Source organism: Dendronephthya gigantea, unplaced genomic scaffold, assembly GCF_004324835.1.
Source record: "Dendronephthya gigantea isolate DGI-Jeju-01 unplaced genomic scaffold, DenGig_1.0 000169F, whole genome shotgun sequence".
Taxonomy (NCBI): domain Eukaryota; kingdom Metazoa; phylum Cnidaria; class Anthozoa; order Malacalcyonacea; family Nephtheidae; genus Dendronephthya; species Dendronephthya gigantea.
In genome coordinates, this window is record NW_021163179.1 from 199,808 (window position 1) to 227,782 (window position 27,975).

General features: G+C 37.8%; 3 protein-coding genes across 7 annotated transcripts; all 3 read right to left on the bottom strand.

Moving 5' to 3' along the window:
- Nucleotides 1-2,111: 2,111 nt before the first annotated feature.
- Nucleotides 2,112-14,673, bottom strand: LOC114537904 (telomerase protein component 1-like). 5 transcript variants are annotated; one of them, XM_028559022.1, is made up of 22 exons: nt 14,591-14,673; nt 11,883-12,332; nt 11,232-11,300; nt 10,990-11,096; nt 10,542-10,675; nt 10,262-10,395; nt 9,692-9,808; nt 9,385-9,477; nt 9,121-9,177; nt 8,476-8,621; nt 8,165-8,273; nt 7,668-7,772; nt 7,273-7,446; nt 6,938-7,125; nt 6,188-6,516; nt 5,851-6,010; nt 5,628-5,733; nt 5,408-5,536; nt 4,969-5,084; nt 4,749-4,881; nt 4,010-4,126; nt 2,721-3,002 (listed from the first exon to the last, which is right to left on the bottom strand). In XM_028559022.1, the coding sequence occupies exons 1-22, from the start codon at nt 14,594-14,596 to the stop codon at nt 2,829-2,831; spliced, it is 3,153 nt and encodes a 1,050-aa protein (XP_028414823.1). In that variant the 5' UTR covers nt 14,597-14,673; the 3' UTR covers nt 2,721-2,828. The 5 variants fall into 5 exon arrangements, with proteins under 5 accessions (XP_028414821.1, XP_028414822.1, XP_028414823.1 ...); XM_028559023.1 differs by lacking the exon at nt 14,591-14,673 and adding an exon at nt 14,417-14,547; XM_028559020.1 differs by lacking the exons at nt 2,721-3,002; nt 14,591-14,673 and adding an exon at nt 2,112-2,629 and having other exon boundaries at nt 11,883-13,235.
- A 1,257-nt stretch (nt 14,674-15,930) lies between these two features.
- Nucleotides 15,931-20,923, bottom strand: LOC114537938 (putative leucine-rich repeat-containing protein DDB_G0281931). The gene is made up of 4 exons (XM_028559054.1): nt 20,746-20,923; nt 20,090-20,221; nt 18,986-19,362; nt 15,931-18,866 (listed from the first exon to the last, which is right to left on the bottom strand). Exons 2-4 carry the CDS (start codon nt 20,190-20,192, stop codon nt 16,020-16,022), a joined length of 3,327 nt encoding a protein of 1,108 aa, XP_028414855.1. The 5' UTR covers nt 20,193-20,221; nt 20,746-20,923; the 3' UTR covers nt 15,931-16,019.
- A 952-nt stretch (nt 20,924-21,875) lies between these two features.
- LOC114537941 (STAM-binding protein-like A) lies at nt 21,876-27,798 on the bottom strand. Its single transcript, XM_028559058.1, has 11 exons — nt 27,568-27,798; nt 27,189-27,253; nt 26,917-26,992; nt 26,497-26,598; nt 26,112-26,392; nt 25,315-25,358; nt 24,879-25,000; nt 24,491-24,628; nt 24,295-24,407; nt 23,704-23,806; nt 21,876-22,464 (listed from the first exon to the last, which is right to left on the bottom strand). The coding sequence occupies exons 1-11, from the start codon at nt 27,706-27,708 to the stop codon at nt 22,405-22,407; spliced, it is 1,245 nt and encodes a 414-aa protein (XP_028414859.1). The 5' UTR covers nt 27,709-27,798; the 3' UTR covers nt 21,876-22,404.
- Between the last annotated feature and the right edge of the window lie 177 nt (nt 27,799-27,975).

A 27,975-nucleotide genomic window follows, 5' to 3' on the forward strand; every position in this document is an offset into this window, starting at 1 on the left:
CACGAATATTCTGTTAAAAAATATACCCACCATTCTTAAGTTTCACACAATCAATTTGGTCATCGATCTCCGTGACTTTACCCGCAAAAACTCCAATTTCTCCACAATCCACATCAACTCTACATCCTAACCAACTCATTCCGGACATTGCATAAAAATATCAATGAGGTAAATTATTTTATTTGAATTTTAAACCTTTTAAAAATTGTTCTGTTTTTTAAATTCTTTGAGTTTTGTTCAGTGGTTTTGTTTCTACAGGTGGTCAGCGTGAAATATCAACCGCGGATACTTCATGTTACTACAACAAGCTAGGATTTCGTTTCCTGGCACCAGATTGACGCAGTGTCGCAGTGTCTTGTTCTTATTTGCCAAGGTAGTTACCACTCACCAAGGCTCAACTCCCGCTACAAGAACAACCCAATGGTTTTCTTCATCGTATAATTTTTCATTATTTTATTTCTCAAAAAAATCAAGCATCTGTCAATATTTGCGACAAAGTTTTTGATCAGACGTTTTTGCGAAGATATTTAAGTCGTACACATTACCTCTGTCAACAACAGGAAACATATAACTTCAAGAGTTTGCCGAAACGGAAATGCCGTTGACTGACTATAGACAGTCCATAACTGACCATATAACCCAGTCAATGCGGTTACGTCATACTATCTTATATTTTTACTTTTATTACCCCAAAGAACATTCCAACGGTAACGGACAATGCACTTGCAATGATCATGACACTTAACAGTAAAGCCTGTTTTGTGTGCCAAAGTCGAATAAAAAAAGATAGTGAGTCACCCGAGCTGATTGTTTTAAATGCATGTTTCTAATGAAACACGACGTTGGAAACATCACTTAAAGATCCACTGCATGCATGGTTATTTCTCGTTCTCCCAAACTCTCACGCGTGTTATAACTGTGCAGAAACACGGGAAATGCTTTCATTTCTAAAGTATATAGATTATAAAAACAATGAGAAACGGACTGAAATTCACAGTAACAGCTTATAATAACAAATAAATAATAAGAAATGTCATATCCTTATACAATTTACACAATTAATCAGCTTTCGCTGTTAAGGTTATAAAATTACAATGAGTTATTTCCATGTTTGAAGGCAATTATAGGATTGCATAATCACGATATACGATGGTAATACGCAGCCCAAATTTTCGTGATAATTTAAACGCAACAAATTTTCCCGTAATTTGTCATGATTATATCAAAATCTTAAAATCCCTGAAAAATTTCTCACGTTTGAATAATAACGCCCAGGTAACCACGGAGACCTTAACTAGCTGCATCGCTTTAGCCTGTTTAGTATTGCAAATGTTCATTCGTGGTAATCTTTTTCATTTCTAAGCTGTACCAGCAGCTAATTGCTCTCTCATGCTCGCAATTCTTACGTATGTTGGCTCTTTTAATGTATCCAGAGCGCGTTTTGCCTTCGGGTGACTGGGCCCTAGCACCTGAAAGAGTGGAGCACAGTTTAGCGTTTGACACCAACTGAACAAAATGGACTTTTATAACAACTTTTGTAGTTATTGCGTTTCTGGAGGAGCAATTTACAGATGAGAGAGTTACTAAAGAATCGGCAACTTATCTAAATCTCCTCTTGTATAGTAACGCTACTTCATCGGAATGAGCGACGGAAAAATGACAAGAAAAGCAGCTAAAGTGAAGTTGCACCATACCTCTATGCACGTATCATGCCATTTTACAAAGTAATCGTAGGCTGTCTCGAAATTTCGATTATCTTCATATAAAATACCAATATTGAGATAAAGACGCAACATTAACATGTGTTTTTCACCGTACGTCTTGGCACACAGTTCCTTGGCCGTCATCAGCATCTAAAACGACAAAGTCGTGATAATGTTTCGAGTCAATTTTCAAACACAATCTCCTAATCCTGAAGCAAATTCTCCCCTAGCCAAGGGACAATTTAAACAAATTGCCGTGGCTTGCAAAGTTAACCTGTATGCAATTATTTGACAATTCAAATCGCACAGTATACCTTTTCTTTTTCCGCAAAATGTTTAGCTAGACGGGGATTTATAAAGGACTTCGTCATGATAGCCTCAGCAAGGTGACCATATCATTTGCTAAACAAATGCAATTAAACGATTGTAAACGGTGACAAACGACTAAAAATCTTTTCAGGAGACAACTGTGTGAAATTAGCATGCAACAGCTAGAACATAGCTACTTCGAAACATCAGGTAAATGTTAAATTTGAGTCATGTGTATAATGTCACATTGTTAAATCGAGGATTTGCAGATTGTGCGTGGAAAAACTTGATCAAGCTTCCCTTGTTGCCCCGCATGCATCAAATTTGGATTATCGATCCAGATAGAATAAAACTGTACAGCTTTACCGGTGACTCCTAGCACAAATCATGGGTCTAATTAGTGAATTCTTTTGGAGGTTCTGGCCTATAAAGAACACTGCATTGGGGGTATTTAACTTTTACGGGCGATGGAAGCAAAAGAATATTACCCTTTTAAAGATTTCTATTGCGTTCTCGACTGAAGCAAAAGCCTGAGTTCGCACATCACTCGAGCTTTCAATATCACATATTGTACTGAGATGGTGCGTCATAATAATGTATATATTGCCCAATTTATTCTGCAAATAGATAAAAATAACAGCAGAAATTGTAATCTACGTTTACGCATGTCCAACTAAAGAGGTCGAATCCGGTTTATTGTGACGAGGTTTGCTCGTGATTCATTTTCGTTAAGAAACTTCCTGATGTAGGATTCGTAGGTCCTGGGCGTGAAAAAATATCGCATGTTTTCACGAAAGACGAATAAGGACTCTGTACTTAGTTGGACTTGCGTATCCTTTTAGACCATCCCGCATGCACTACCTTTTTAAATACTTCAATAGCACGTTCAATTGTGGCAAAAGCTTCGTTTCGCTTGCTTTGGCTGTGTTCCAATTCGGCGACAATGCTTAGATGATGAGCTATGAGTAGTCTCACCATTGCAGACTTAAACTACGAGAACGAAACACATTTTGAACATTACAAAACAAACATTTGAAATGATCAAATCAAACTGATAAACAAACAAAAAACGTTAACCCAACATGCACGAAAGCAAACAATCAAATCCAACACGAAAGCATATATTATGGCTTTACGTGCACAAACTGGTACACAAACAAACAAGCGTATAACTATCGATATCATATGATTTTTGCACTTTCGCAACACAAAATACAGCGGCACAAACGCAAACTATAGGAAAGAAACAAACAAACAGTAAACAAACATGCAAACAAACTGAAACAAACCATGCATAGAATTTTGTTGTTTTGATACACGAAGAAGGCAAAAGGCAAACAAACATAACATATAGTAAACAAGGTCAAGGAAATAAAAAATAGTACACAACAAAACACAAAATTTCACATAACTTTTTTTAGTTTGGTTACACCAGTGGCGGATCTAGGGGTGTGCAGGAAAATTACTACAGCTTAAAATCGAAATCGCATTGGCAGATTTTAATGTAAAAATATTCTTTTCAAATAGCTATATATAACCAATAGCGTTGTTATTAAGGTGTTTTGAACCCCTAAACCCACCACTGGGTTACACAACAAAAGAAAACTAGGGCAACGAACAGAATTACAACAGAAAAAGAAAAGAAAAAATATTGACAAGGGGTAAAACATTTGTACAATTGGTGGCCGGGTTTCACGTATTGTTTTCATAGTGATTTGAGTGGGGGTCAACCTAATTGCTTCGACCCTTATGCCGAACAGGAACAAATTATAGTTACGAATTTGCGTATATTTGCTACGAAGCACAAAGCCAACACATACAGTGAACAATTAACTCGTTCCAATTTATACTGTGTCTCGATTTCGAGATGACGCCACTGGAATTATGACGTCACATGAAATCAAGAATAGGTACATGGTTGTGTGGCTCGTATTAATTCCATTTTGTCTACAAATGAATGTTAGAGCAGTTAGAAAACACTCAATCTTAACTGTTACCTCATTCTCGTCCCCACTTAACTTCTCTCGGTAACTGATGCATTTTTCACAAAATCTAACAATCTCCTGATCTTCTTTGAGTTGATTTTTAGTCACAAAGTTGTAATTTTTGACAATCTACAACAGAAGTGATTGTACAAAGAGAACATAATTACGATCTACGAGTTTCAAATCGAGGTGACAAATACAAAATCGAGGTTCCAAATACAAAATCTGAAGGTCCAAAATTGAGAGTATCGATGGAAAAATAAATTTGTAAATTTAGTAATTCTACTAACTCTTACTAGAGAACTGTTTTGTCTATTTAGGCAGTTGTTATACCACATTTGATGCTAAGTTGTTTGAAGACGCTGGCACGCGGCTCCTTGGTTATATTGTAAATTTTGGTTCTAAGTATACATAATATCCCGTCCGTATTCTGAACGCTAACCCACACTCAAATTAACAAATTGGGTGGGAGAACTCAAACACTTCAAATACAGCGATTCTTTTGCGGTATTTTCACGCGAGCTTGATTTTTAATGTTTTGCCTTAAATCTTTCATTGATTAAGAGCGAACGTTCTCAATGATCAGTGATAACACGATTTCTATACGTCACATACAGTACCAAATTTTTGATGCAATCGGAATTTTCACAAAAAATCGCGGCGTATTTTTATCAAATTTTATCTCCCTTCTGTATTTCATGATTCCAAATGCATGATATTTTTAATCATTCAGAAGACATTCTCATCGTACCTCGCTTTTTGTCTTGGACATGAGTTGATAAATTTCCGCCATTTTCTCAGTTCTGGCTCCCATCTGCTCTTCTTCAATCTTTCTGAGTTCCTCCAGAAGTTCAAGAGACTCCTTGTATTGTCCGGCTTGGATTCTGCGACAAAAATGTATTTAAAAATGTTAATAGTACGCATTTACCAATGAATATGAACAGTAAATATGATGCAATCCGCCCGCTTACAAGAACGTTATGACCATAAACTTCCGCTCGGCAACTTCGGCGGCGGACGCACCAGAACTCTCGAGGATATTGAGCGATTCTCGGTAGAGATTTGAAGCTGCTGCATAGCCGCCAGCCTTTCGAAAAGAGATGAAAATATACAAGTTATGAATATAAAATAAAAGAAAACACAGATATAGTATAACACAAAAAGACCTATAAAAAGAACTCCTCTAATTGACTCCTCTAATTTTCATAAGAAAATATGCACATTTTTATGCACAACTCTTTCTTTGTACGAAAAATACCTAACAAAACGGACAATCAATATGAAACGATAAAAAATGGCGAAATACTCGACGAAGCAATATTATTAAGAAATAAAAAACAAACAGCATGATATAAAATAGACAGGCATTGGGCAATGATTCCGTGAAACAAAATACCAGCTAAAACAAACCTTTTGCCAAGAACGTAGTAAGTCAACGCTGAAGTCTTCAGAAAACAGACGCTCGAAAACAGGCCACTCAAGAAGACAACGAGTCAAACGGTTGTTGTCCAGCAATTGTTCAAGATGATACGGTAATTCCTAGCGGGCAAAAATTATAGAAGTTCTGTCCTTGAACTGAATGTTTTCAAGCCCAAACCAAGACGATTTAATCCATCGAAGTAGAACTAACCTCAGATTTGCGATCGAAATCCTCGCAGTGTTCAAAAAACTCTGCAAGACGTCCGTGCCAAAACGTGTACATGTGTTTCTTGTAAGCCTCATCGCCGCTAAAATATCTGTAGGCAGAGTAACAAACGAAAATCAAAGCATGCAGTAGCCCTCTATTTAGCTCAGCAACACCGCTGCAGGACATCTAATACGGAACAGAAAAAATCGTTTAATATCGCACTTACTTTCTTCTTACGGCTTTACTGATTGATCGATGATAGAAGTCTAATCTTCCCTCGCCCAAGTCCCCGCACGGTCTCAACAGCGGCTTCAAAGCGCGGTACACTATGGCCCACTTGACCGCTGGCAGGTGAATTCGCCGGCGTTTCTGGGATGAACTAGCTTCTACAGTTGTTGTTACAGATTGAAAAGAATATCAGCTAAAAACCCCTTTTAAACAAGCTAGAATTTAACGACTGCCCACACTGATTGTCTTTGAACGAAATATTAAATGAACAGCCCGTCCAAAGAAATTATAAAGATCATTGGTGAATATACATATCATTATACCATAACCCTTACCTTCTGCCTCTTCCTTCTTTTTCGCCTCGTCCTTAGACTCTGCAGTTTGAACATACGCAATGTTAACTTGCTCTTGTAGTTTATCAGCCAGAGCCTCGGTCGCGTCACTCATGCCGGCACCCTGGGACGAATTTTCCGCTTTCGTACTGCAGACTTCGTCATCGCCCGCCTTGTATTCCGGGGGGGTTAAGTTGCTCTCATCGGCTAGAAGCTCTAGGAGTTCGGTTTCCAAGAGGCCGTGACGCGAGGTTTCCAATAAACAAACCGTTGCTATGACTAGTTGCCCGCCATTCTCCTCCTCAAAACGAGTCAACACTTGTTCCTCCAGACTAAGAAAAATTAATTCGGATTAACAATTTATTTCCCTCTTCACTACCACCGCGAAAACAGGATTTTAGCCGGTTTTATAGAAATCCATTCTGTAGTATTTTAACGATAATATCTTTTGTTATTTTTTAAAACAAGTCGAAATTTTGGTTTGGTTGTAAGAACTATAGCTCTGACATAAATTGCACCCGAAATATAGAATACTTCATGAGATATTAAGCTGTTCTAACCGAGAAATTGACTTATATATCATAACTAGTCCCAGTCCTTTCCCGCCATCTAAGATGACCCGGTTAGCTTGGGTTTAATACTTCCTGTATATCGTCATAATACTCACTAAAACTTGGCAAACCAAACAGACAAGTTTTATCAGCCACAAACATATGGGACGAATGCCTTAAGGCAGGCCGTCTTATTCAGTACCTTAGTAAATCATCAGATAAAGACTGAATCTTATCATTGACCATCCTAAATACTCCGTAAACGCGAAGTTCCTCGCAAGCGAGAGACAACCACAAGGGATTGGCTGAACCTTTCTTACTAAGAAGAAGCTTCATCTGTTCATCGTCAAGCCGTTTATTGTAACGAGAAAGATTGTTCACGACTATTGCCTGAAAGAGATAATACGAAGACTATCATCTTACATGCCACCTTGTTATCTGCCAAACTGAAAATGAATTTCATATTTTCCCATTCTCAATATATTTTTCCAATCGGAACTCTACTATTCAAGTCATCAAAACCTGAGCCACTGTTACCTTTCTCGAGTCGTAATCCAGTTCACCAACGACAATCTCCGTAGGGTTCGTTTTGTACGCCCTCAGTAAACGATGACAATCCGTTTCGTCAATCATGGACAGAACAATGCGAACATTCGGAGAGACGACCTCCGGCAGCCATCTCGTTAGATACTGCAGTTTATCACTGTCCATCTATGAAGGAACGAAAACTTTCCCGTCAAGAACACGTTAAATATGAATGAATATAACTTAATTGAAGATCTAGAGCATTGATAGAAACATCACGGCCACACCTAAGAACATGCGACCACGGCCACAAAATTGTTCTGGAAGGTAACTTTTGAAATATTGACACCCTGCATTTGACCTAGATGATAGCTTGTTTCACATAGACTGTCATACTTTAGGAGTACCTGATTAATTGCATCAACAAACACAATCGTTGGCGGAGTATTCGGGTTAGAAAGTAGTGAATTCGCCAACTGTACAAGAGAGTCCAGATCACTGACCACGTCCGTCTTAGAAGAAAAAAAGGATAAAATTCTTGTTATTTGGGTTGGTAACTCTTTATACTTCTCCAAGTGTTTTATTTTTGGCTTTGGGAGATGTTTGGAAAGTCTTGGGTAACACAGTTGTGACCATAGCGCTCACGGCAGACCGGAAACAGAAATCTTCAAAGTCAAATGTGAAAAGTAGGCTTTGCCTTTTTTGCAGCCACAACCATTAACACTTCTTTTGAGAATATAGTAAAATGGTTGTTTGCAGTAAGTTCCAATGTTAAAATCTCTATCGTGAAACTGTGGTATCCCACGCATGCCGTAGACAAATATTGTACTTCATGTAAATGTAAATATTGTACTTCATGATGGCAAAAATAGCCACATAATGTGGAATTGGCAGACGTCATTACCTTTCTAGGATTAAGTTCTTTTGTTAAACGTTGAAGGAAAAATGCCAGGTCGGTTGAGCCCGGGGTGGCACCGACGAAATGAAAGTAAACTTTCCACTTTAACATTTGTCTATATAGAAGAGAAAGAAGAATAAAAAGCCATTCTCACTCTATGAAAAGAATCATTCTACGTACAGACATTTCCTAAATTTGCTCTTTCACAATGTAAACCAATTCAAAAGCCAAAATATACACATTACTATCAACGTCTTTAAAGAGCAGTCACACTCGATCATAAATAGTAGTATACTTCTCGCCTTTCTAGAACATACCTGGGGAAATTGATCTCCGTCGAATTATGCGACTTTTCTACGGCGTCGTGCGCTGACTTTGCCATAATAGCCGACTTTCCTGAGCCTGCGTTCCCAACAAGCAGCAACGGAGCATTCCTGGGATTACTACGAATATACTCCTCGATCTGAAAGATATTTCAATGAACATCTAATCTTGGTCTTTAAGTTTTCTTTACTTTAATTTAGTTATGAACAAATAACAAAAATAATAAAAATATCAATATTGAAATTTTCCTTTCGTTAAATGGTTAACGCAAATCGTAAGGGAAGTAAATGTTGCGACAAACAAGCAACTGTGTATTAGTTATTAAGTGGCGAAAATTGGTTAAATGAAGTTTTTAAACAGTCTAAATTGATGAAGAAACCTTCAAATCTTGAGACTTGGACTGTTTATTTTGCCCTGACCACACATCTGATAAGCTAATGAAATTGTCTTTTCTAGCCACCATATAATCTCATAAATACAAAAAATCTAATATAACGACAACGTGTTTAGAGATGGCTCTTCAGTTCTAATTAACAAACGCAGCACAGGACTAGTTCAATTATTCAGTTTAATTATAATAGTTTGATCTAGTTCATTTTTGTCGATGGAAATCAATTGCATGTCAGGGCATTCATTACCTTGGCAAGTACGCCGTCCCTTCCCAGAACACACTGCGACCTGATATCAAGAAATGACTAAAAAATCAAACAAAAATGAACTCATCACAAGACCGCATTAAATCACCGTGCAATGCAGATAAAAATGTACAAAATAATCTTCAAAAGGATCGCATAGCTTTGTACGGCATAACAAAATTTTCAACTATTAATGCATATGTATAAACTTCTTTTTAAAAACATGACCCTATTGGCTATTGGCATATTAACGTCCAACGTAAATACCTCGTGCGCAGTCCTCTGGGCCTCGAGTGGGTCCTCTGGGGTTGGATCAAGAGGATATTGTTCTTCTATCCTTGTCTTAAAGAATTCGTACACCTAGAAAACGCAGAAAATCGTTTCGATGCAAAATGATGATTTTCATTCGTGTAACGTAAGGTACTTCAGTATTCAGATTTAGAATATAAATCATATTTCAAGAGATAATAATTGTCACAATCGATTACCTATTTTCCGTCATTTCACGCTATTTCAGATCGCCTGGTTATTGAAATAAAATGTGGAAGCACTGAACGCTTTAATGTCTACTTACTGTTTTATAAAAGAAAGAGCCCTGACCGCTTAGGCCCTTCAGTTTCACATCTCTCTCAGTCATTCCCTCGACCTGCTCATCACTGCATTCAACTTGGTAATGATGGATGTTTGGCTCCTACAAGAAATAGACAGTAAAATACACTGCATATATATATATATATATATATAACATTCTATCCAATCAATGAACTCAGTCGTTATACAGCTGAATCCAGTTCATGACGTTGTCTTTGGAACACCTTCTACCTGACAAATATTCCGAGGATTTTTATTGAGTAATCTATGCATGGTTAGAAAAGAAAAACCGCATGCGGCTGATTTTATTCAACTACTAAATCGTTGTGTCCGGGGAACAGCTTAGTCCGATGATGATTTTGTAATAAAATGGAAACATCATAAGCTATATTTTGTGTTTCAAGATGGTAATCGTCGGCATCAGTTTCAGTATCTGGTATCAGTTTCAGTTTCATCAAATATCAGCAACATCCCATTTTTTCAGTACTTCCGTAGAAAACCTCAACCGAACTAACATTATTTGATCTACACGCCTAAACGAAGAAATCCTTACCGGGAATTGCTCGCAAATAACCTGTTTTAATTTCACAAGTTTTTTTTGTGCGAATGAGTCTGCGTCGACAAAGGCTTCTTTTACATCTTTTGGCAGTTTTGAAGCAAATTCGCCATCGCGAATCAAAAACAAAGCTAAAGGAGGAAAGAAAATCTTAATATTTGGCGAGTCCTCAAATCCACAACTCAAACAATAAAAGGCACTAGCTTAAACCATAGTTAATATATCAGGCATACTCAAACACTGAGCCTCATATGCTAAAAATCCCCAGCTTACTTACCATTTGGATTGCATTTTCTAAATGCACCATGAACAATTTCCATTTCTGTAACAGAGAGGCCGTAAACCCATCCGTACTGAGCAGCAAGGTTGTACGTAAGATCGCCAAACGTCGGTATCCAACCAGCCCTCTCGCTGTCAAAGCAAACACAGAGAGATCTTTAGAGAGAGTTTTAAGTTCTTTAGGCAGAACTTCAACCTCTCTCTGAATAAAGATTTCTTTCTATAGTTCTGTAAAAGTACTCTTGGTACTCTACTTCTGGAGAAAGATCGTAAGCACTTATTATTAGCACAACAATATCCTACACTGTATGTGCCGTCTGAGTAACATACTCTTAATTCATGTCTTTGCCCTATAAAAGATATTTCTCAAACATTGGGGATATTGTACCCTACATACAACTGTTGCTGTGGTTTTATCATGCACTAGATCTTGAATTAAATCTTACCAAGTTAAATTTAAGAAATATGGTAAAACATTTTCTTCGTGACAACGATCAAGAACCTCCAAACAAATTCGAATTGTTTCCTCCGAGGTAGAGTCTTTCGGCACACCCTGTAACAGTAGAAACTGGTCAATATACTAGCGGAAACGGGAAACTCAAATGTTGAAACTTTTGAAGACGTATAGGAAATAATAATTCAACAATAAATACAAACTGCAATAAGGAAATAATAAAAATGCAAGTACCCATCTGAGATCACACTCCACGAGATGAAGCTTTCGTTGTTCACACCACAAACGAAGATCGGGAAACACCTTTAACCGATAATGCAATTAAAAAATATGACGCATGCCCTCCCTCAGGGGGGGGGTGTGCCTATAGATTTAATGAGCGCGTGCGTTCGACTAAAGCTTGGTCTTCTCTTGTGACATAAGCACAAAGAAAGGCAAAAGCAAAACAATCAAAGGGAATGTAACGTGCAACTCAACCACTGACATATAGATAAGCACAAAACTTCAAGCAGTAGTCATTATAGCTAGGACAAAAGAAATGTCAAGAGAATATATTTGAATGTTTGTGCTCATACTCAGCTATACTGGGAAGCAGGCTTAAAAAAGCTATAATCTAAGATCTTTGTATAAAAGGGAAAGCAGTCGCTTGCGAAGTTTATTTGTTTGTTTTAATTGTTTGTCTGACAGTAAGCCGAATACGCAAAAAATTTAAAGGATCGTACATGGCCCAATTTTGAATAAAATTTCGATAAGATATACAAAAATTGACATATTTGGATAAGATTGACAAAAAAGTTTCCTGCTAAGCAACCTTTACATGCAGGCTTATTTAAGTTCGGAACACGAGTGTTTTGGAATCTCAAAAGCAAAGCTCAAAAAGCTCACCTCTTTAACTAAAACTTCTCTCTCAACATGAAAGTCTTTGAAGGTTGAGGACACAAACAGACGAATGGTTTTCCACCCTCGCCTACTTTTATTCTTTTCTATCGTCCACTTCTTACTCGGGGAGCACGTTTTCCGCACGGCGGCCCACATTTGTGCCGGTGTTTCGAGGCGCAGGGATGCAGCTTTTTCAAAAGAGATTTCCAAGGAATCGAGATCAGAATCAGCTGTTTCCGATCCGGGTTCTTGATCTTTCGCAGTCTGATTGGGAAGAGGGTGATTGTTGTTGGTTTCAGCAGGAGCAGGTAGGGACGAGGGGGAATGCTTGCTTGGGGTACTGGGTGGATGATCCTGGGTCGGGGGTGATGGGGGACACTTGTTTGGAGCAAGTTTAGGTTGCGATGCAAGAAGTGGCTGAGACTTGGAACCTCCACAACCCATACAGCCCTTTGGCTTTTTTGAAAAAAAACAATCGTAATGAAATCGCTTTAAAAAATACGTATAACAAGAAGAATAGTGAGAATAATAGAGAGGTGACGGTACTCTGTAGGGCAAAATAACATGAAGTATTCCTGTTTTACGTGCACCTGAAAAATTGAAAAAGGAGGGAAACTTCATCGTTTCATTGTCGTCTTTGAAGAGTAAGTATTTTTTTAATTTTTTAAAGTTTTTATTTTTTGTTTTAGTGCTACTCTTTGTATTTCCCCCTTCCCCTAGTGATTATTTTAATCAACATTAGTATTATAGTAAAAGCTCCGCAGCTATACTTTGAAATTTTCAAGGAATATAATATATAGTTTCACCCGCTGGTTCTATTTTTGTTTCAGTGTTTTGAATTTGGACCAATTTTAATTTTATTTATGGAAAAATATCAATACTCTATGACGACTGGCAAAACGTTTCATGCAAACGCTACAATTGCGTACAATTGACGATTGCACAAAAAATTCCGATAAATATTTCTTAAAATTAGGCTTGAGCGTAGATGTTTTTCCACGCGCCCGTGGTATCAAAGATTATTAAGAAATGCGATAAAAAAACCTTTCTTATGGTTTGATTTTTAGTTTTTATTACAAGAATTAAATATTTAGGGGGTGTAAGGATATTTTTTCCGCGTGAATAAACCCACTTATCATTCTTTTATATATCTAGACCTTCATATTCTATGCATGCATTTACATGCATACAATCCTATGCTGGTGAAAATAGGAACCCAAAAATAGAGGTGAGAAAGGTTGATAAATGATATTGGTGATTTGCTATAGCCAGGAAATAGCCAGTAATACAGTGAGAATTTTGTGATAAAAATTAAATAAAAGTTTGCACATTTTATTATTACAAAGTTCTACCTACATTATAAAAACAATTATATATATAATGTACATATTCTATATAAGGTGATGGATTGAAAAAACAATGGGCAACAGTTTGCTCGCAGAGGAAGGCAGAGTTTTCCAGAGTGAGGTTTAAATTCATTTAAATCCAATGCATAATGATGTATAAAGCCGGCGCCTGCAGGGAATTCTGGTTTTAGTAGTCACAGCGAAAATTCAAATTTCAAAATTTCCCGCTGTGACTACTAAAACCAGAATTCCCTGCAGGTGTCACAGCTTATCACATCATTATGCATAAGGTCTATTGAGGGTGTACAAAATTGATAGACAAACACCATATTTTGGCCTCTGAGAACTTGGATCCCTGTTGTGTGGTTCTAGGTGCATCTCTTAGCTTGTTGCCTAGCATTTAACCCAAATATGGCATATTTAGCTATTGTGCTGCCTGAAACCTAGCTAGGCTATTCGAACTTCGAAGTATGCTTTTCTCAATCCTGACTGCAGTCAACCAGAGTGGAAGGAAACTGAAATTAATACTGAAATGAATACTGAAATGAATACTGAAATTAATTGTTCGGACATCATCTGGCAACAAATAGCTTGTATTAAAATATTGCTGCTAAGATTCTTGATTTCATGCTACTTCAAGTTTTGCAAATGTTAATTTATAGAAAGGTTTTATATACAGCATTCTTGTCTTGACAACACAAAATGTGAATTATCACACTGAGCTAGCTGAGTTTCAAATAAAACAACTTGAAACCTCTCTTGAAAAAGAATTTGGTACAAGCTACACTTGTTCAAAATGAGGAATAAAAATCTAAATTGTTTGAAGTCTCATTGGTTTCCTAGGTCTAGGACCAGGACCAGTAGATACATGTAGCATGGTTTTGTGGGAACACTGTCATAATATTGCCCTCGGCTAACACATATGTATCAAAACCGATCACATAAATGTCAATATTCACAAATTAGCAAGGTATACTTTTATAAATGTCTGCAGTAACAAGCCGGAAAATATTTTTGACATATTATTAAAATTCTGACACATTTATTATACTAAAGATTAGGCGACGTTACATACGAATAAACATCAAATTAATCCGCTAACTTAACGACGCTGAGACTAAGTCGTAAAATTGGGAATATGACCTAAAAATTATGGTGTTACATACAAATATATTTGGTGTATAAACTACATACTTCTTAGATGATAAGGATAAACAGCATAAAAAATCCTCTGCGTAAATTTGCCACTCAACAAAGCAAATCTTTTTCGATCACCTCTTTCGCGAGCGTAAACAAAAGCGAGCATCTAGCAGCGCTATGGCAACATAGTTATATGTATTTGATGTTGTGATTAGTTATCCAAATTACCTGCATAATACATTCCCTCCATCTTCATCGCAGAAGCCATGTTTATTAAAAAAAAAAATAGAATACGTACCGCATTATCAACATTGTGCTTCCACGAAAAGTTGAGAAAATGACATGATTCCGTGATGGGATTTAAACACAACTTCATATCCTAAATTAGGATTAAGGTTGATCTTAATCAACCATAAACCTAATCTAAAGCCCGTTTTCCACTTAGCGATATTTTTCGCGCGAAGCGACTTTACTCTTTTGTATTTGAGCAATTTGTTCCAGATGGTTGCAGTTGAGAGCTCTGGAACAAAAGTAAAATGACGATTCGCGCGAAGAATATCGCTAGTGGAAAGCCGGCTTAAGAACTAATCCTCGCCCTGATCTCAAGGATTTATATGATAAATCCGTTTAATTAATGAACATGGCATTATTACCGAGGGGCGGAGGGTTGGAAGACAGATTACGGTAATTAATAATATTTGGCTAATTTAATCTGAAATCTACCAACTTTTTTTGGGGGGGGGTATCTGGGATAATTTCGAATTTTAATTTATCTACAAGAACTAAATGAGTATAACTCGAGAGGCCGTTTTCGGTTTTCTAAAAACGACAACGTTATAATACAATTTTTAAGAAACTATAAATTACAAGTTAATACGCAGAAGTGCGACCTGGAATTTACCAGCCCATTAAAGAGCTAAATAAGTGTTTCGCATTCTAAAATGCGCCTAAAATGCTATTTTACAAACACGTATATTAGATCATGGTAATTGTTTCAGCTAAAAAATTGCCGGCACATCGTTATGAGAGAAAGGATGATTAAAATCACTGGCCGTTAAATGTTCAAACTGTCTCAGTTTATTATTTCTCTTTATTCTTCCGGCTCAAAGCTCGGTTCTTTACTTATCTCTATCGCTCCATGTCAAACTACTCTATCCCCCCAGCATCGTTCCGTTCTATTATTAGATGTACTGTCACAAGATGAAGTCTTCCATCAAATCACATATCAGTATTCTAGTTCATAAAATTGATCGCGTATTTCAAAACCTAAATAATAAACTACCCTAGCTTGGAGCATTGAACATCCTTTGTTCTTACTACGGCAGTATTCATTGTTTACAGAAATATATGAAATTTTCATAAGTTTGTGTCGTTTTCTCGAAATTCCAGTGAACTGGGAAATTAGCTATATCAGCGAGTTGAAGATGTACCAAATCTTTGACGCGAATGTGAAGTAATGTCGCCTAACTCGCCTTAATTTCTACAGTTACCCAACAGGGATAAAAATTATTGGCTCCTTTTGGTAAACAATGTCAGTCGAATGTAAAAGATATTTTAAAATTAGCAGCTGTTTTCATGTCACGTCCACGTCGTAGATTAGGCGCATCTTAACTCGCTATTCGTTCTAACTCGTTGATTTTGAAAATTGGAGATAAAACTATTGCCCATCTTCGGCAGCAGATGCTGCGCTATCCGTAGAACCATAATTACTACCCGATTGCTCATTTTGTGAAAGAAGGCTCTGCGTTTCAGAAGCTTGAGCGCTTGCCGGAGGAGTCGGTTGCTCTTCTTTTCTGACCAACCTCATAACAGCTGCGGCGATACATACGACCGTAGCAAGGCTGTTGCCCGCAATAACCAGCCAAAGCAACGCCACATTTTGGCTGTTTCGTGCCGAATCTTGCCCGAGGAAAACGAACGATAGCAACAACACGACGAGAATCAAGCATTCGAGACAATTTTCCACGTCCACCTTAAAGCGGCTAACTTTCAAATATGACGAGCATTCGTAGGGCTTGCACGCCACGATGAAATGCAGGCAAATCAAAAAGCCAACCGTCAAAACAGGCACCTGAAAGGGCGAATGGTACGAAATGAAGGAGAGGATCGCGGCAAATACTGCTCTGCGAAGGAGGAAAAAGATTTCAATATAACTTCGAAATTCCTCTTTATATGCCAGATACAAAGAGCCCATCCAAAAGTCCCTTTCGTTTCCTTCACCGCCAGCTCCATCACGGTTAACTCCATTACCTTTGTTCCAAAAAGCGCAGATCAAGAGGGGAAGGAACAAGATAAAAGGAACGCCTAAAATATACACTCCTAAGGAACAGTAACCAAGGATTCGCATGACTCTATATTCGTGACTTGGGCAATCGACCCAAGGATTCTGGCCCATGTACCGACGGTCGATGTCTTCCAAACAAGGTGCGAGGGCCGAGAAAGAACGCTTGACGATTGGAAAGTAGGTGAGATTTAGAAACATAATTACTATATTGAAGGAAAAGTGCCTGGCTTTCTTGATTTTCTCATCGTCAAAGTGGAAAATCTTGCAGACGATAACGATGATAAGAAACACAAGAAACGCTGCAACTATCACGCCAAGTGGTAGCAACAGAAGGGAGGAAAATTTTCCAACCGGGGTGAACAGATTTGGAAAATAACACTCGAGGCCTTCAAACTTAAAGTTAAACACGTTGCTAAAATATCGCTGAATCTTCAGCACACCGGAAGGCCAACGGTGGTAGTTTCCTATCATGGCGTCGAGCAACTGGAAATAAAACAATGAAATCTTAAGAACACCGCGACATCGGCTGCCGTGTCCAACTAGCGCAAGAATGAAAACCACGATGTTAACCTCAAGCAACCAGGATGGAACAAAATTGAAAACATGTAAAAGGGTTACGAAAAGAATCTGCAGGAAAACAACAACGACAGACCATTTGAGAGATTTCCGAGAGTAAACTAACCATATGACAAAAACCAAAGCCAAGAACCCAGCGATTATTATAGGAAGAAGAATTTCGATTTTGTCAGAATCTTTCGACGGACATTCATTGCAATCACCACTGTGGCTGTAATAGTTTCTCTTGCACTTTGAGCAATACCTGCCGCCACTTCCCTTACTGCAAATACACCCCGGATCACAAACCGTGATTAGATCTCCATCTCTGGTCGAGTTAACTGAGCATTTGCATTCTCCGGTCGGAGTACAAACCGTGCTTATTTCTCCAGCGTTTTGGCACGATACGAGATGCGTTGTGTTGTGCCACGAGGGAGAAGGCCAGTATCCAGAAGTGATTCGCATGACAGAACGGTTGCCACACGATCCTCCGGACATGCAATGCAAGCAACGTCCTTTGGTTCCATAGTAATTCTCGTCACACTCACAAAATACCCTGTCGTAATACGTCGAATCCATCTTAATAATGCCGCTGTTGTATCTAAACCTGATCACAGGACACGTGTAATGATCGTTTTCGTTTTCCCGTATCATCGTGCTCTTGTCCGTCGTCGCAAATCTGGGAATTTTCGGCGAATCCCCCCCGGCATATCTGAGTGATGGATTACGAGACACGTCAAAGGTTTGAAGACTTAAGAGATCGGCGTATGATTCAGGTATATCTCCCATAAGTTTATTCCCTGAGAAATCAAGCGTAATAAGGAACAACATGTTTTGGCGTGGCAACGGTAAGAATCCAGACAGCAAGTTGTCTTTGACATTGAATTCAATTAAGTTCATAAACGACCACATTACGTGTGGAATATCTCCAGTCAGATGACACCCACCAAAGTCGAGCCTTCTGAGAGAATTGATTGCAGATTGCAGTATTTTAAAAACACAAGACAACTGGGTGGAAAAATCTTTATTTTGGGCAACAGTTAAAAGCGCGAGCTTGCTAGAATTGAAGCTGAATCCTTCTTCGAATCCACTGAGCGAGTTATTCGACAGATCGATGACCTCCAAATTATTAAGTTTGCCCAAACCTTTTGGTACCTGTCCGCTGAACTTGTTCCCGGCCAGATTTAAGTGAGCGAGAGCAGTCAATTTTCCCATTGTTTTTGGAATGGTTCCATGTAGATAATTTCTGCTAAGCAGACATTCCCACAGAAGGGGAAATGAAGATCCGAAGTCATCTGGCAATGTTCCATGTATACCGCTTTCTGACATGTGTAGAAATTTCAAAGATGAAAGACCCAGAAACGGTTTTATTGTGGTATCAAGGTCTCCCAAAGATTCAAGGTCGAGAAACCAGAGTTTCGAAAGGTTACCGACTCCCTCAGGAATTTTACCGGTAATTGGGGTGTTTTCTCCTAGGCTCAATACCTGAAGCTCGGTCAGCTGGCCTATAGATGGTGGAATAACTCCGCCGAGCTTGTTTCCGCTTAACTGAAGTTTTACCAAAGACTTTGAACCTGCAATGATTTCATCTGGAATAACACCATCGAGATTACAGCTAGCAAGATCGAGCCTCATTAACCTCGTCATATTTGAAGAAAGAAAATCCTAGGAATGAAAAAAAAAATGCACCACAGCCAGAAAAAGAAAAGTGTCTTGGAATAATTAAAGCTTGCAGTTTTTTCATTCTAAGATGAACTTTCTTACTTTCTTCTAAACTTACTAACCTCCATTTTTCCGTAGAGCCCAGGGTTTGCATCCAAACAAAGTCCTTGCAAATCTCTCAGCATCCATAGCGTCGAAGGAAGTGTGCCTTGTAGTCTGTTGGCCTCAAGAGTCAAAACTGTGACACGTCCATTTGTTATATTACTGCACCCGACTCCATACCACTGGCAATGAGAGCCTGAACCTCCCCAGCCTGAACTATTCGTCCAATTCAGCCCATTGGTCAATCGGTAGATTTCCAAAAGGATGCCCCGCTCGACGGTGGCATTAAAGGTGCTGTTCAAAATCAAAGGTTCCTTGGGGACAACTGGAAGATCGTGCATACACAATCTTACTTCGTGGGGATAATTTAATGTATCCCATGATTGCTCAGTGGAATCTATGGAAAAATAAAAATGAAAGAACGGCGTATATAAACATATCCGTTACAAGACATGAAACTGTTTCACTTTTTTGGATAGCAGATGCCTGAACTGATTGCATAAGGATACAGTTAGTAGGCATGCTGTCTTGACCTTCCACTAAAGTCTTGCTTTTGTCTTTTTGTTCATGTTTATGCAAAATGACATGTGTACGACGGCTGTGTTTTCAGACCAGGCTCTATATGGACTCTGGGAAGGGGCATCAATATCGCAAAACCATCAAGTTTTACCGCACATAAACTGTCTACTAAATAGTCTCCAAGAGATTTACCGAATAGAAGCTGAAATGTATACCTTCAAAGAGTGGTATTTAGATGAAAGTCATTCTAATATTTGCTACAGATCCAAGGAACTTGATAACGGAAGTGCAGTCAAAATTCCGGCTTTATTATATATTTAGTGAAGTTTCGCAATAGGTGTATTCATTAAGCCTGTTTGCTTGATTTCCATATCAATATTCAATAGTGATTCAATCATATGCATTGTCGTTATATCATTGTCTTTTTAAGTGATTTCTATGTATCATAATTAACCTAGGAAGCATTCCGCGTTGAAATACTGAAGTATGAAGTATTTAACATACAGATGCATAGATTTGTACGTCATAGTGCAAATCGGGGACAGATCTTAGTAGAATTAGGTTACACTGCAGTTAAGCCCCCGAAGCTTGAATACTAAACCTACCATTCACATGACTAAATGTCTGTTTATCAAAAACAATACTGTATTTCCCAAGGCATAATACCACCAAACCACATTTAATCATCAAATGGAGTCGCCCAATCATTTCGCCCGATAAGACTGTAACGCGGCCAACTGGAAATGAAGTACAATTCCTTGATAAGGCAAGTCGTGATACTGTGATGTTGCTATGTTGCAAATGATTCAACTAAGCTATTATAAGACGGTTCGAATATGTGATATTTCGGAACTCAATCTAGTCCTTTCTATATCTGTGCGTTTTAAAGTGAATTAGTGATGATGCGTGTGACTCAGGTATAGAAATTCATATTTTGATGTCCCGGTTTCGATTTCCACGGTGGTCAAGCTAAATTCAGCTTACTCAGTTGGTTACTCCGGAATCACAATATTAATTCATATCCCTGAGTCATCTACACGCATCATCACTATCACTTTAAGACGCACAGATATATGAAAGGAACTGTATTGAGTTCCTAGATGAGAAAGGAATTCGATACTAGAACAGTCTTGACCTGGTAGCTCAGTTGAAAGAGCATTGGACAAGCAAGATTCAATTCCCACCGTCATCAACTAACTTTTTAGCTTGCTCAGTTGGTTACTCAAAGTAGCAACATCGCAATATTAATTCATATATATACCTGAGTCACATTATTTCCCTTCTTGAAAAGGTCTCTGTTCTTTATGAAACAACAAATGATCCTTTGTTTTTGGTTAACTTTTTATATAACTCGATTGTTTTATTACAAAATATAAGATTATAATTCCACTTATATATACGCACGGTACTCATATTGATGCATGACCTTTTCTGTTAAACTTTAAACGGCTAATATTATGCGAGACATCCGCTTCTGCTGAAGCTAATTATAAAGGTGACTTATCGTATAGGATTCTTACCCTGGCGTATGTGAAACATATTAAACGTAACATTTTAAATTCTGTTCTTCAAAAAAATGAAAACGTTTTTGGCATAGACCCTGTTTAGCATTCGTCAGAATGAAAACTGTACACAAGTAATCGTATAATCTATAACTGTATAGGCCTTAAGGTAATTGAGGTAGTTCAAAACATGACCAAGACTCCGCAAAATATACATGTTTTGTGGAAGATTGGTAGCCCGTTGATAAAGCCCACATCATGCTCTACTACTACTGGTCCGTGTCAAAAAATTAGAAAAACACATTCTCCCAACGAAGTATTTACTTTAGATATATTCCACATGTGCTATTTGTATTTGAGCCATTCCACTTGAAAGCGAATAAAATTTAACTGAATGTCGCTTCGCGCGAATATTATCGTTGGTGGAAAACCGGCCTTAGCGTGCCTTGCCCCCTCTAGTTTTAAATATTGTGGTTCACAACATCCCAACTTACTTGCTTTCCTGTATTTTGCTCTTTTTCGGTCGTTTAGTTTGACGATTAGGACTTCCTTTCGCTTGGCTAAAGTGCTAAATATTCCTCAACTTCCCCCTATATTAACTACAGTATATATATGCGCAAACGAGTTGTAGTATTCCCTAATGCCTGACAGGTCACCCATACCATATTAATATTCAAATTACAAAATGTTAAATCACTTGCGAAGAATGGTGTTCCACGCAGGATAAAGATAAAAATCAGGGCTAAATATCACGACAGAATTCCAAATCCTTCTTTTCATGCACGACGCTGTCGACGCAAACTATTCCGATTGAACAAAATTTTTCGTTGCATAATTCGCAATGCATGGACCTGTCATTGTTTCAAAATGTGGTTTTAATTATTCTTTATCTTAAAATCGATAAAGTCTGATCAGGATAACGGCATATTAAGGTGATGTTTTAACTATATAGTAAAGCCTTCTTACTGTCCCCTTCAACCCGCTACAAATGTACAGTGTATTTGTGGCTCGTATATATTAGGCCTATACGGATTGAGACAGTAAGACAGATTGAGTGGCAGAGTCGGGCAGACAAGTCAAAGAGTAAACCAATCGGGACCAGCCTTGTGTCAGGTCTGTCTAACGCGCTGGAAATTGTGCAGGGAGTGAAAAGAAGCCAGAAGAATACAAAGCGCGCAAAAGAGAACTAGGGACTAGTCTGAATTGAGACGAAGCACAAGAGTGTCTGGTTACAAACAAGAGTATAAAATGAGTGGCCTCTTCGAGAATCTCTTCGAAGGGATGACTTTCTCACTTTTCTTTCGTCAAATTGTCCTTGTCGATCTTCCTGTGGACAGTTGATATTTTGTCGGGGTATGTTAGTTTATTTCGTCATAGAAGTATATTTTTCCTTAGTAGTTTATTACCATTCAATTGATTCACCGTAAATCGGCTACTATGGCTGACATGTTCGCATCTAACTTGATATGACCACTTTCCTGAAGGAAGAGTACAAATACATTTAGACAGACACTGGCGGCCTTGTCCCCGCCACGAGTAAAGACCCTGGGAACGAGGCTGGCTGGGTTTTTGCTGCTCCCCGCCAAAACACATAGATTAAATTAGGATCGAGTAACTTTTGATGAGCATTTATTTCCGAAAGATTGCTTTATGAAATTTACTTTTCGGGAGAAAAGATGTTCATTGATATCGATATTGACATCTTTCAGGTTAGAGAGAATAATTACACCTATTTTGACGAAAATATGACGGCATGCTGAGAACAAAACTCGAAATCAACAGGAAGTAAGTCAAATTGATGTCAAATATTTCTAAATTGTTTTCTCATCACAATGCAATGGAATGATTTATATTTTCGGCGATAAAAAGGATATTTTCAAAAGAGCTTACTAAAATTAGTAAAACTGCCAAGTTTGGCTGGGAGTTTATGTAAATTACGGAAAATATAGCCATGCGAAGTTGACGAATTTTGTATATTTTTGTATTACGGCCGGGAGTTTCCGCATGTAATACAAAAGTATACAAAATATGCCAACTTCGCATGGCTATATTTTCCGTATTTTACAAAATTTCGCAGCCAAACATTGCATTTGCACTAATTTAAGTAAGATCTTTCTAGCTGTGGTGATTTATTTCCTTCTAGTTACTTCGATCAAAAATTAGTCTAAAGCGCAAGTCGTCCATTGCTATTTGATATTTTACTTTTAAAATATATCAGTATATGGCTGTGTGTTTGGCGAGGTGATGCTATTAGCCCTTTCCCAAAGTCCCGGAACTAGTCGCGCAAATTCCGTTTTGGTAGGAAAAAAAAATATGGCAACACACATTTAAATTAAATGTTTGGTGTAAAATGGAGATATTTCATTTTTTTACAATGTAGTTAGTTGAAATTGATAGTAATTACTTTTAACTTTTGATATATTTGACGCCTGTTGTCGTATTTTTTTCCCTCTAAACAATCCCAGTATGCACTGTGGCCTCTTTTGGGAAAAGGCTAATTGGATGATGTTTTATGATGCAAGACATCAATTGTTTATAATAAGATGTCGACAAGCATGAACTAAGCTCCGTTTCAGACGTCGAACTTTTCATGTGCAGAACCTAATGTTAATGAACAAAAGTCTTTTACGTTTAATTCGACGTCTGGAACAGGCCTAAGCTTAAAAGGAAGTCTGAAACTTAGCCGAGTCTCTACTGACTGTGACATTTCATTTTACCTCGTATATCGGCGGTTCCTTGGGATGGGGATGGAATCCTTCTTGTTTACACGCGCGGATAAATTTCAAACCATATTCCCTCGTGAGGGAGTACATTCCGATTCTAAAGTCAAGAGCCGAAAACAAGACTTTTCAGTCGTGGTTCAGAGATATACATCACTCCATGCAACGTTTCTGTCGATGGAATCAGTCACCAACAGGAATAAACACAAAATTTTGATGACATTGTATATCTTGGACCAAAAAGGGACCTGTAGCGAAAAGGGCAACTGCGAAGTGTAGGCCCTCGGAACTGAATTTGGTTGTGCGCATAAACTTATCTTAACGCATGGAAATGCATATTAACTGTCAAATTTCCCCTTATTTTTCAGTATGCTAGTACTAAATTGGCACCTGAAGAAAGTGCGAAATATTTTGATAAAGAAGCGACCTTACAATTGTTTCTCCACAGTTAAACGTTTAAGACAAAATATTCAGTTTTAAATATTCAATATTCGGGAAAATGTGGCACGTATCGCTCCAGTTGTTATTACAGTTCAGTGACACCCACACGAGCTATAAAACGAGTTGGGAACAAGATATTCAACTTACTGTGAGTGTTTTGGAGCACAGACGATTGCAACAGCTTCAGGCAGCATTTGTTGATATGAACAGTGCGTGTGAAGGTCGATACTGGACATGAACGCCGTTTGAGAGGGATGAGTCTAAATGTAAGTACACGAATATTTGTTGTACTCACAGGAGGCAGTTAAGCCATTTTCTCTTTGAGTAATGATTATGCACTTACGTGAATCCAGCCAAGCGTGTTCAAATTATGCGCATCTAGGTATGTGAATATATCTTCTTCACCGAGTGTCGTACATGAGTCGGACGTTGACGTTTGCTTTGGAATGACCAGATGAGATATATAGAACGCATGGTGGCTCTAAATGAAGGCGAGTAGACAAATTGTACACGTGTACCGGGATATATATCGCGTTCAGCTCGTAATATAGATATCCTGGCGTGCGAAGGGCACAGATATCCATATTAGCAGCTGAATCCGATCTTTCATGCCCGGGTACTCGGCCGGATATATTCTAATATAACGCCCGGGTACTCGGCCGGACCAGTTAACCGCGACAACCTAGGAAGGGGGAGCCTCGAGGGTAGCTTCAATTTAGTTTTAATCTTACCAATTTGCCAGCTAATATCCCACAGGTTTCCCGATTCTGACGGGTATTTGGCGATGCAACATCAATAAATTTCCTCATTAATTCCGTTGGGACGTTTACAGTTCGCAAACCGCTGTCGAAATCTACAAGAAGTAATAAAAATGCGCTTTTCTCAAACTATTTTTAAAAGCTCCCTCAAAAATCCTTACTATGCTTTCTAAAATTTCTCTACAGTAGCCGAAACAGTCAACCTCGTTCCTCGAGTCAACGATCGTGGGCTCGATAAACGAGACTGTAAGACGGTCTTTCCTGCAGTGTACCGAGCGTTTCCTCCATTTTACATACCACCAGAGTGCAGATTATAAAAAGTGTAAAAACTTCCATTCTCAACATCATAGGAAATGGCGATATATAGATAGTAGAAATCGTTTGAAATAACGTGGGAAATAAAACCAACCTAACCAGCTTGGTTTTGTAGTTCTATCAATAGAAGGAATAGTTCTAAAAAAGAAATATTCCATTGTTAAGCCCCTGTCAAAGTAGCCAGGCGAAAGTTGATAAGTTTTCACAGTCAAACTTTACGCACAAATACTTGGAATTTCGAAAATTCGCAAGTTTGTGACAAAGCTCAAAAATTCACAATGCACTTCTTTAGATCCTTTTGATTTCTGAACCAATAGACCCTTTCGATAATTACGTCACAAAATTATCGATTTAAATTTAGGATCACCTTAACTGAGATGGGCTTCAAGTTTTACTCTCATTAGCCAGGTGCAAGATGCAAAACATCCTTCTTCAACACATGCATGAAAAAGAATTTCTCATTTTGACAAATCAGTGTGGAAATTAGCCATTACTCGAGAACGAGGCTCCTGGTCGTGGCCTGATAGCCTTGTTTTAGTGTTACGGCTTATTTTCACATTTATTGGTCGAAACAAAAAATATTTTTCATGCAATTTGTGTTGAAGTAAATTTGAAACGATAATGTTGTGACGTAATTATCGATTGTAATAACGAACTTAAGAATTTAGAACAACTTCCGAGTTTACAGAAATGCTGGAGAGAGCAGATTAAAACTGATCAAGATATCAGTAAAAAAAGAAAAACGTTTAGCACGTATATTCAAGATCTTAAGTGGTTTCTTTTCTACATCTTACTTGATGAATATTAATGCATAGGAAGTTAAAATAGGGTATTTCTTTAATGTTTGTGACGTATTGCACTCTATAGGATTTTAAAAGTATTGTGGATCACCTTTCAATTTCAGATGTCTGAACTTGCGACAAGTCATCATTTAGGCTTGAATACACCTTACTGGTTGTGTTTGAACTTTTTCCAGAATCTTTAACTTCGAGCGGAGGTGCGCTAGGCATGACCGTAGGTAAGTTATTTTTTGCCACCTGTGCGCTTTGTTTTCTCTCTTCATCTTTTTGTTGCTCAAATTGTTTTTGCCGTTCTAACTCCTGTTGTGCAGCATGTTCCTTTTCTTGTTGGAGAAGTCTGGCATGTTCCTCTCTTTCTTTTTCCAATTGTATCTAAACAGAACATTTCAGTACTTTAATAGAAATTAGCCCACTGGTTAACATAACATATATCAATCTTACTCTCTTTTCACTTAACTGAAATCAAAAGCAATTACCCGTTTAGCTTCCTTCACTTTCCAGATTTCTAGCTCTTCTCCATATCGTTTTTTCAAGATTTCCTTTAGTTCCTCAGCTCTTTTAAACGCTCTATTAACTCTCTGTAAACCACCATGCAGTTTCAGTTCATGCAATATTGTATGGTAGCTTAATTAGTACTTAGTCCACATAAAATTGATTGTATACCAGTAACGTATCATGTATGTACTATATACTTTGAAATACTGTATTACTATTATATATATTGTCTACTGCAATACCAGACACCAATTATTAACACTCTATCTTAGACATCTTGACAAAAGCAAATGATATATATATTTAGATTTATATATGTGACTTAGTTTATTCACAATCACTGTAGATGTGTGATCCAGTTATAGTCCCTGGTATATATCTGTGGAATCTGATCATAGTACCTTTTTCCCATCAGCTATGCTGGCAGTTGTTATTTGCTTATACTGAGAATGGTGTGGTAGTTTCTCTACCAACAATCTACAAAACACGACCAATAAAAATAAATTGTACAGTATATACATAGTTGCAACGTTGGAGCTTAGGGTCAGATTCAAGGCTTTTTATTTCAAATATATTATTTGTAACAAATAAATATTACAAATAAATTCACAATTGAAACTGTTCTAATGTACAACACTTTTACTTTATATCCCAAGACTTTGTACAAACTCACGTTATTAATTTGGTGTACAAAATAAAAGCATGTTCAAGATTCCCTTCCTCCAAGTAAATATTCGCCTAAAGTGAGAAATCGAGATTTATATTAGTATTTAATATAATGTTGCAATAAATTCTGTATGAAGTATTATGAAGAATCGTTGTCAACTTGACAACCAATATCATTTGCCGAAAATCTAGCACATCATTTCACTATCTCTCTTAAACTTTACCACGAAAGCTAAAGTTTATCGTTATAGTACCAGAATTAGTGAACAAACTGGCGACACATTTAAACGAACAAACTTCAACCACTGTTTATAATTATTATTAAAACATTGTAAGCAATAAAATGCTACAATAATAAGAATACAAAAATTGCTTATCAGTTTTACCATTCTTTCCATCTCTAAACCGGATCTTAAATATCTTCTTGCCGGCACATCATTCTCAACAGAAACGGCTGAGCCTAATTTACCCAAATTACGAAGTTTCGAAGCGGGATCGATGTTTTGCGGTACCGTGATGGCCGCCATATTTGTTGTCTTCTCGATCAAAACATTACGTCATTTTCTAATGTTTGCAACGTCAGCAAAAAAACTAAAAATCCCGAATAAGGTACGTTTCATACAGACAGTCACGATTGTCAGTCATTAACTTGTGTGTGCTTACTCCATATTCGCGTATATAGAAATTTCACTTCCATGTTGGTTGAACGAATCGTTAATGTTGAAGCGTTTTCCCAATAGAAACCTAGTATAGTGTAAGGTTTTTACGCACCGAGGGGTGTGTTAAAGTTAAAC

Excerpts from the sequence above, each read along its gene's own strand:
- LOC114537904 (XM_028559019.1), bottom strand. The coding sequence starts at position 12,497 with ATGAAGTTTCCCTCCTTTTTCAATTTTTCAGGTGCACGTAAAACAGGA. Across the intron at positions 6,011-6,187 it reads AAAGAAGGAAGAGGCAGAAG|AAGCTAGTTCATCCCAGAAA; the intron begins GTAAGGGTTATG and ends CAACAACTGTAG. Across the intron at positions 3,003-4,009 it reads TAAGTGGGGACGAGAATGAG|TTTAAGTCTGCAATGGTGAG; the intron begins GTAACAGTTAAG and ends TCGTTCTCGTAG.
- LOC114537938 (XM_028559054.1), bottom strand. The coding sequence starts at position 20,192 with ATGATTGGGCGACTCCATTTGATGATTAAATGTGGTTTGGTGGTATTA. Across the intron at positions 19,363-20,089 it reads GACATTTAGTCATGTGAATG|ATTCCACTGAGCAATCATGG; the intron begins GTAGGTTTAGTA and ends ATTTTTCCATAG. Across the intron at positions 18,867-18,985 it reads GGCTCTACGGAAAAATGGAG|GATTTTCTTTCTTCAAATAT; the intron begins GTTAGTAAGTTT and ends TTTCATTCCTAG.
- LOC114537941 (XM_028559058.1), bottom strand. The coding sequence starts at position 27,708 with ATGGCGGCCATCACGGTACCGCAAAACATCGATCCCGCTTCGAAACTT. Across the intron at positions 26,393-26,496 it reads AAGTGAAGGAAGCTAAACGG|ATACAATTGGAAAAAGAAAG; the intron begins GTAATTGCTTTT and ends TGTTCTGTTTAG. Across the intron at positions 25,359-26,111 it reads CAGACATCTGAAATTGAAAG|AACTATTCCTTCTATTGATA; the intron begins GTGATCCACAAT and ends TTTCTTTTTTAG.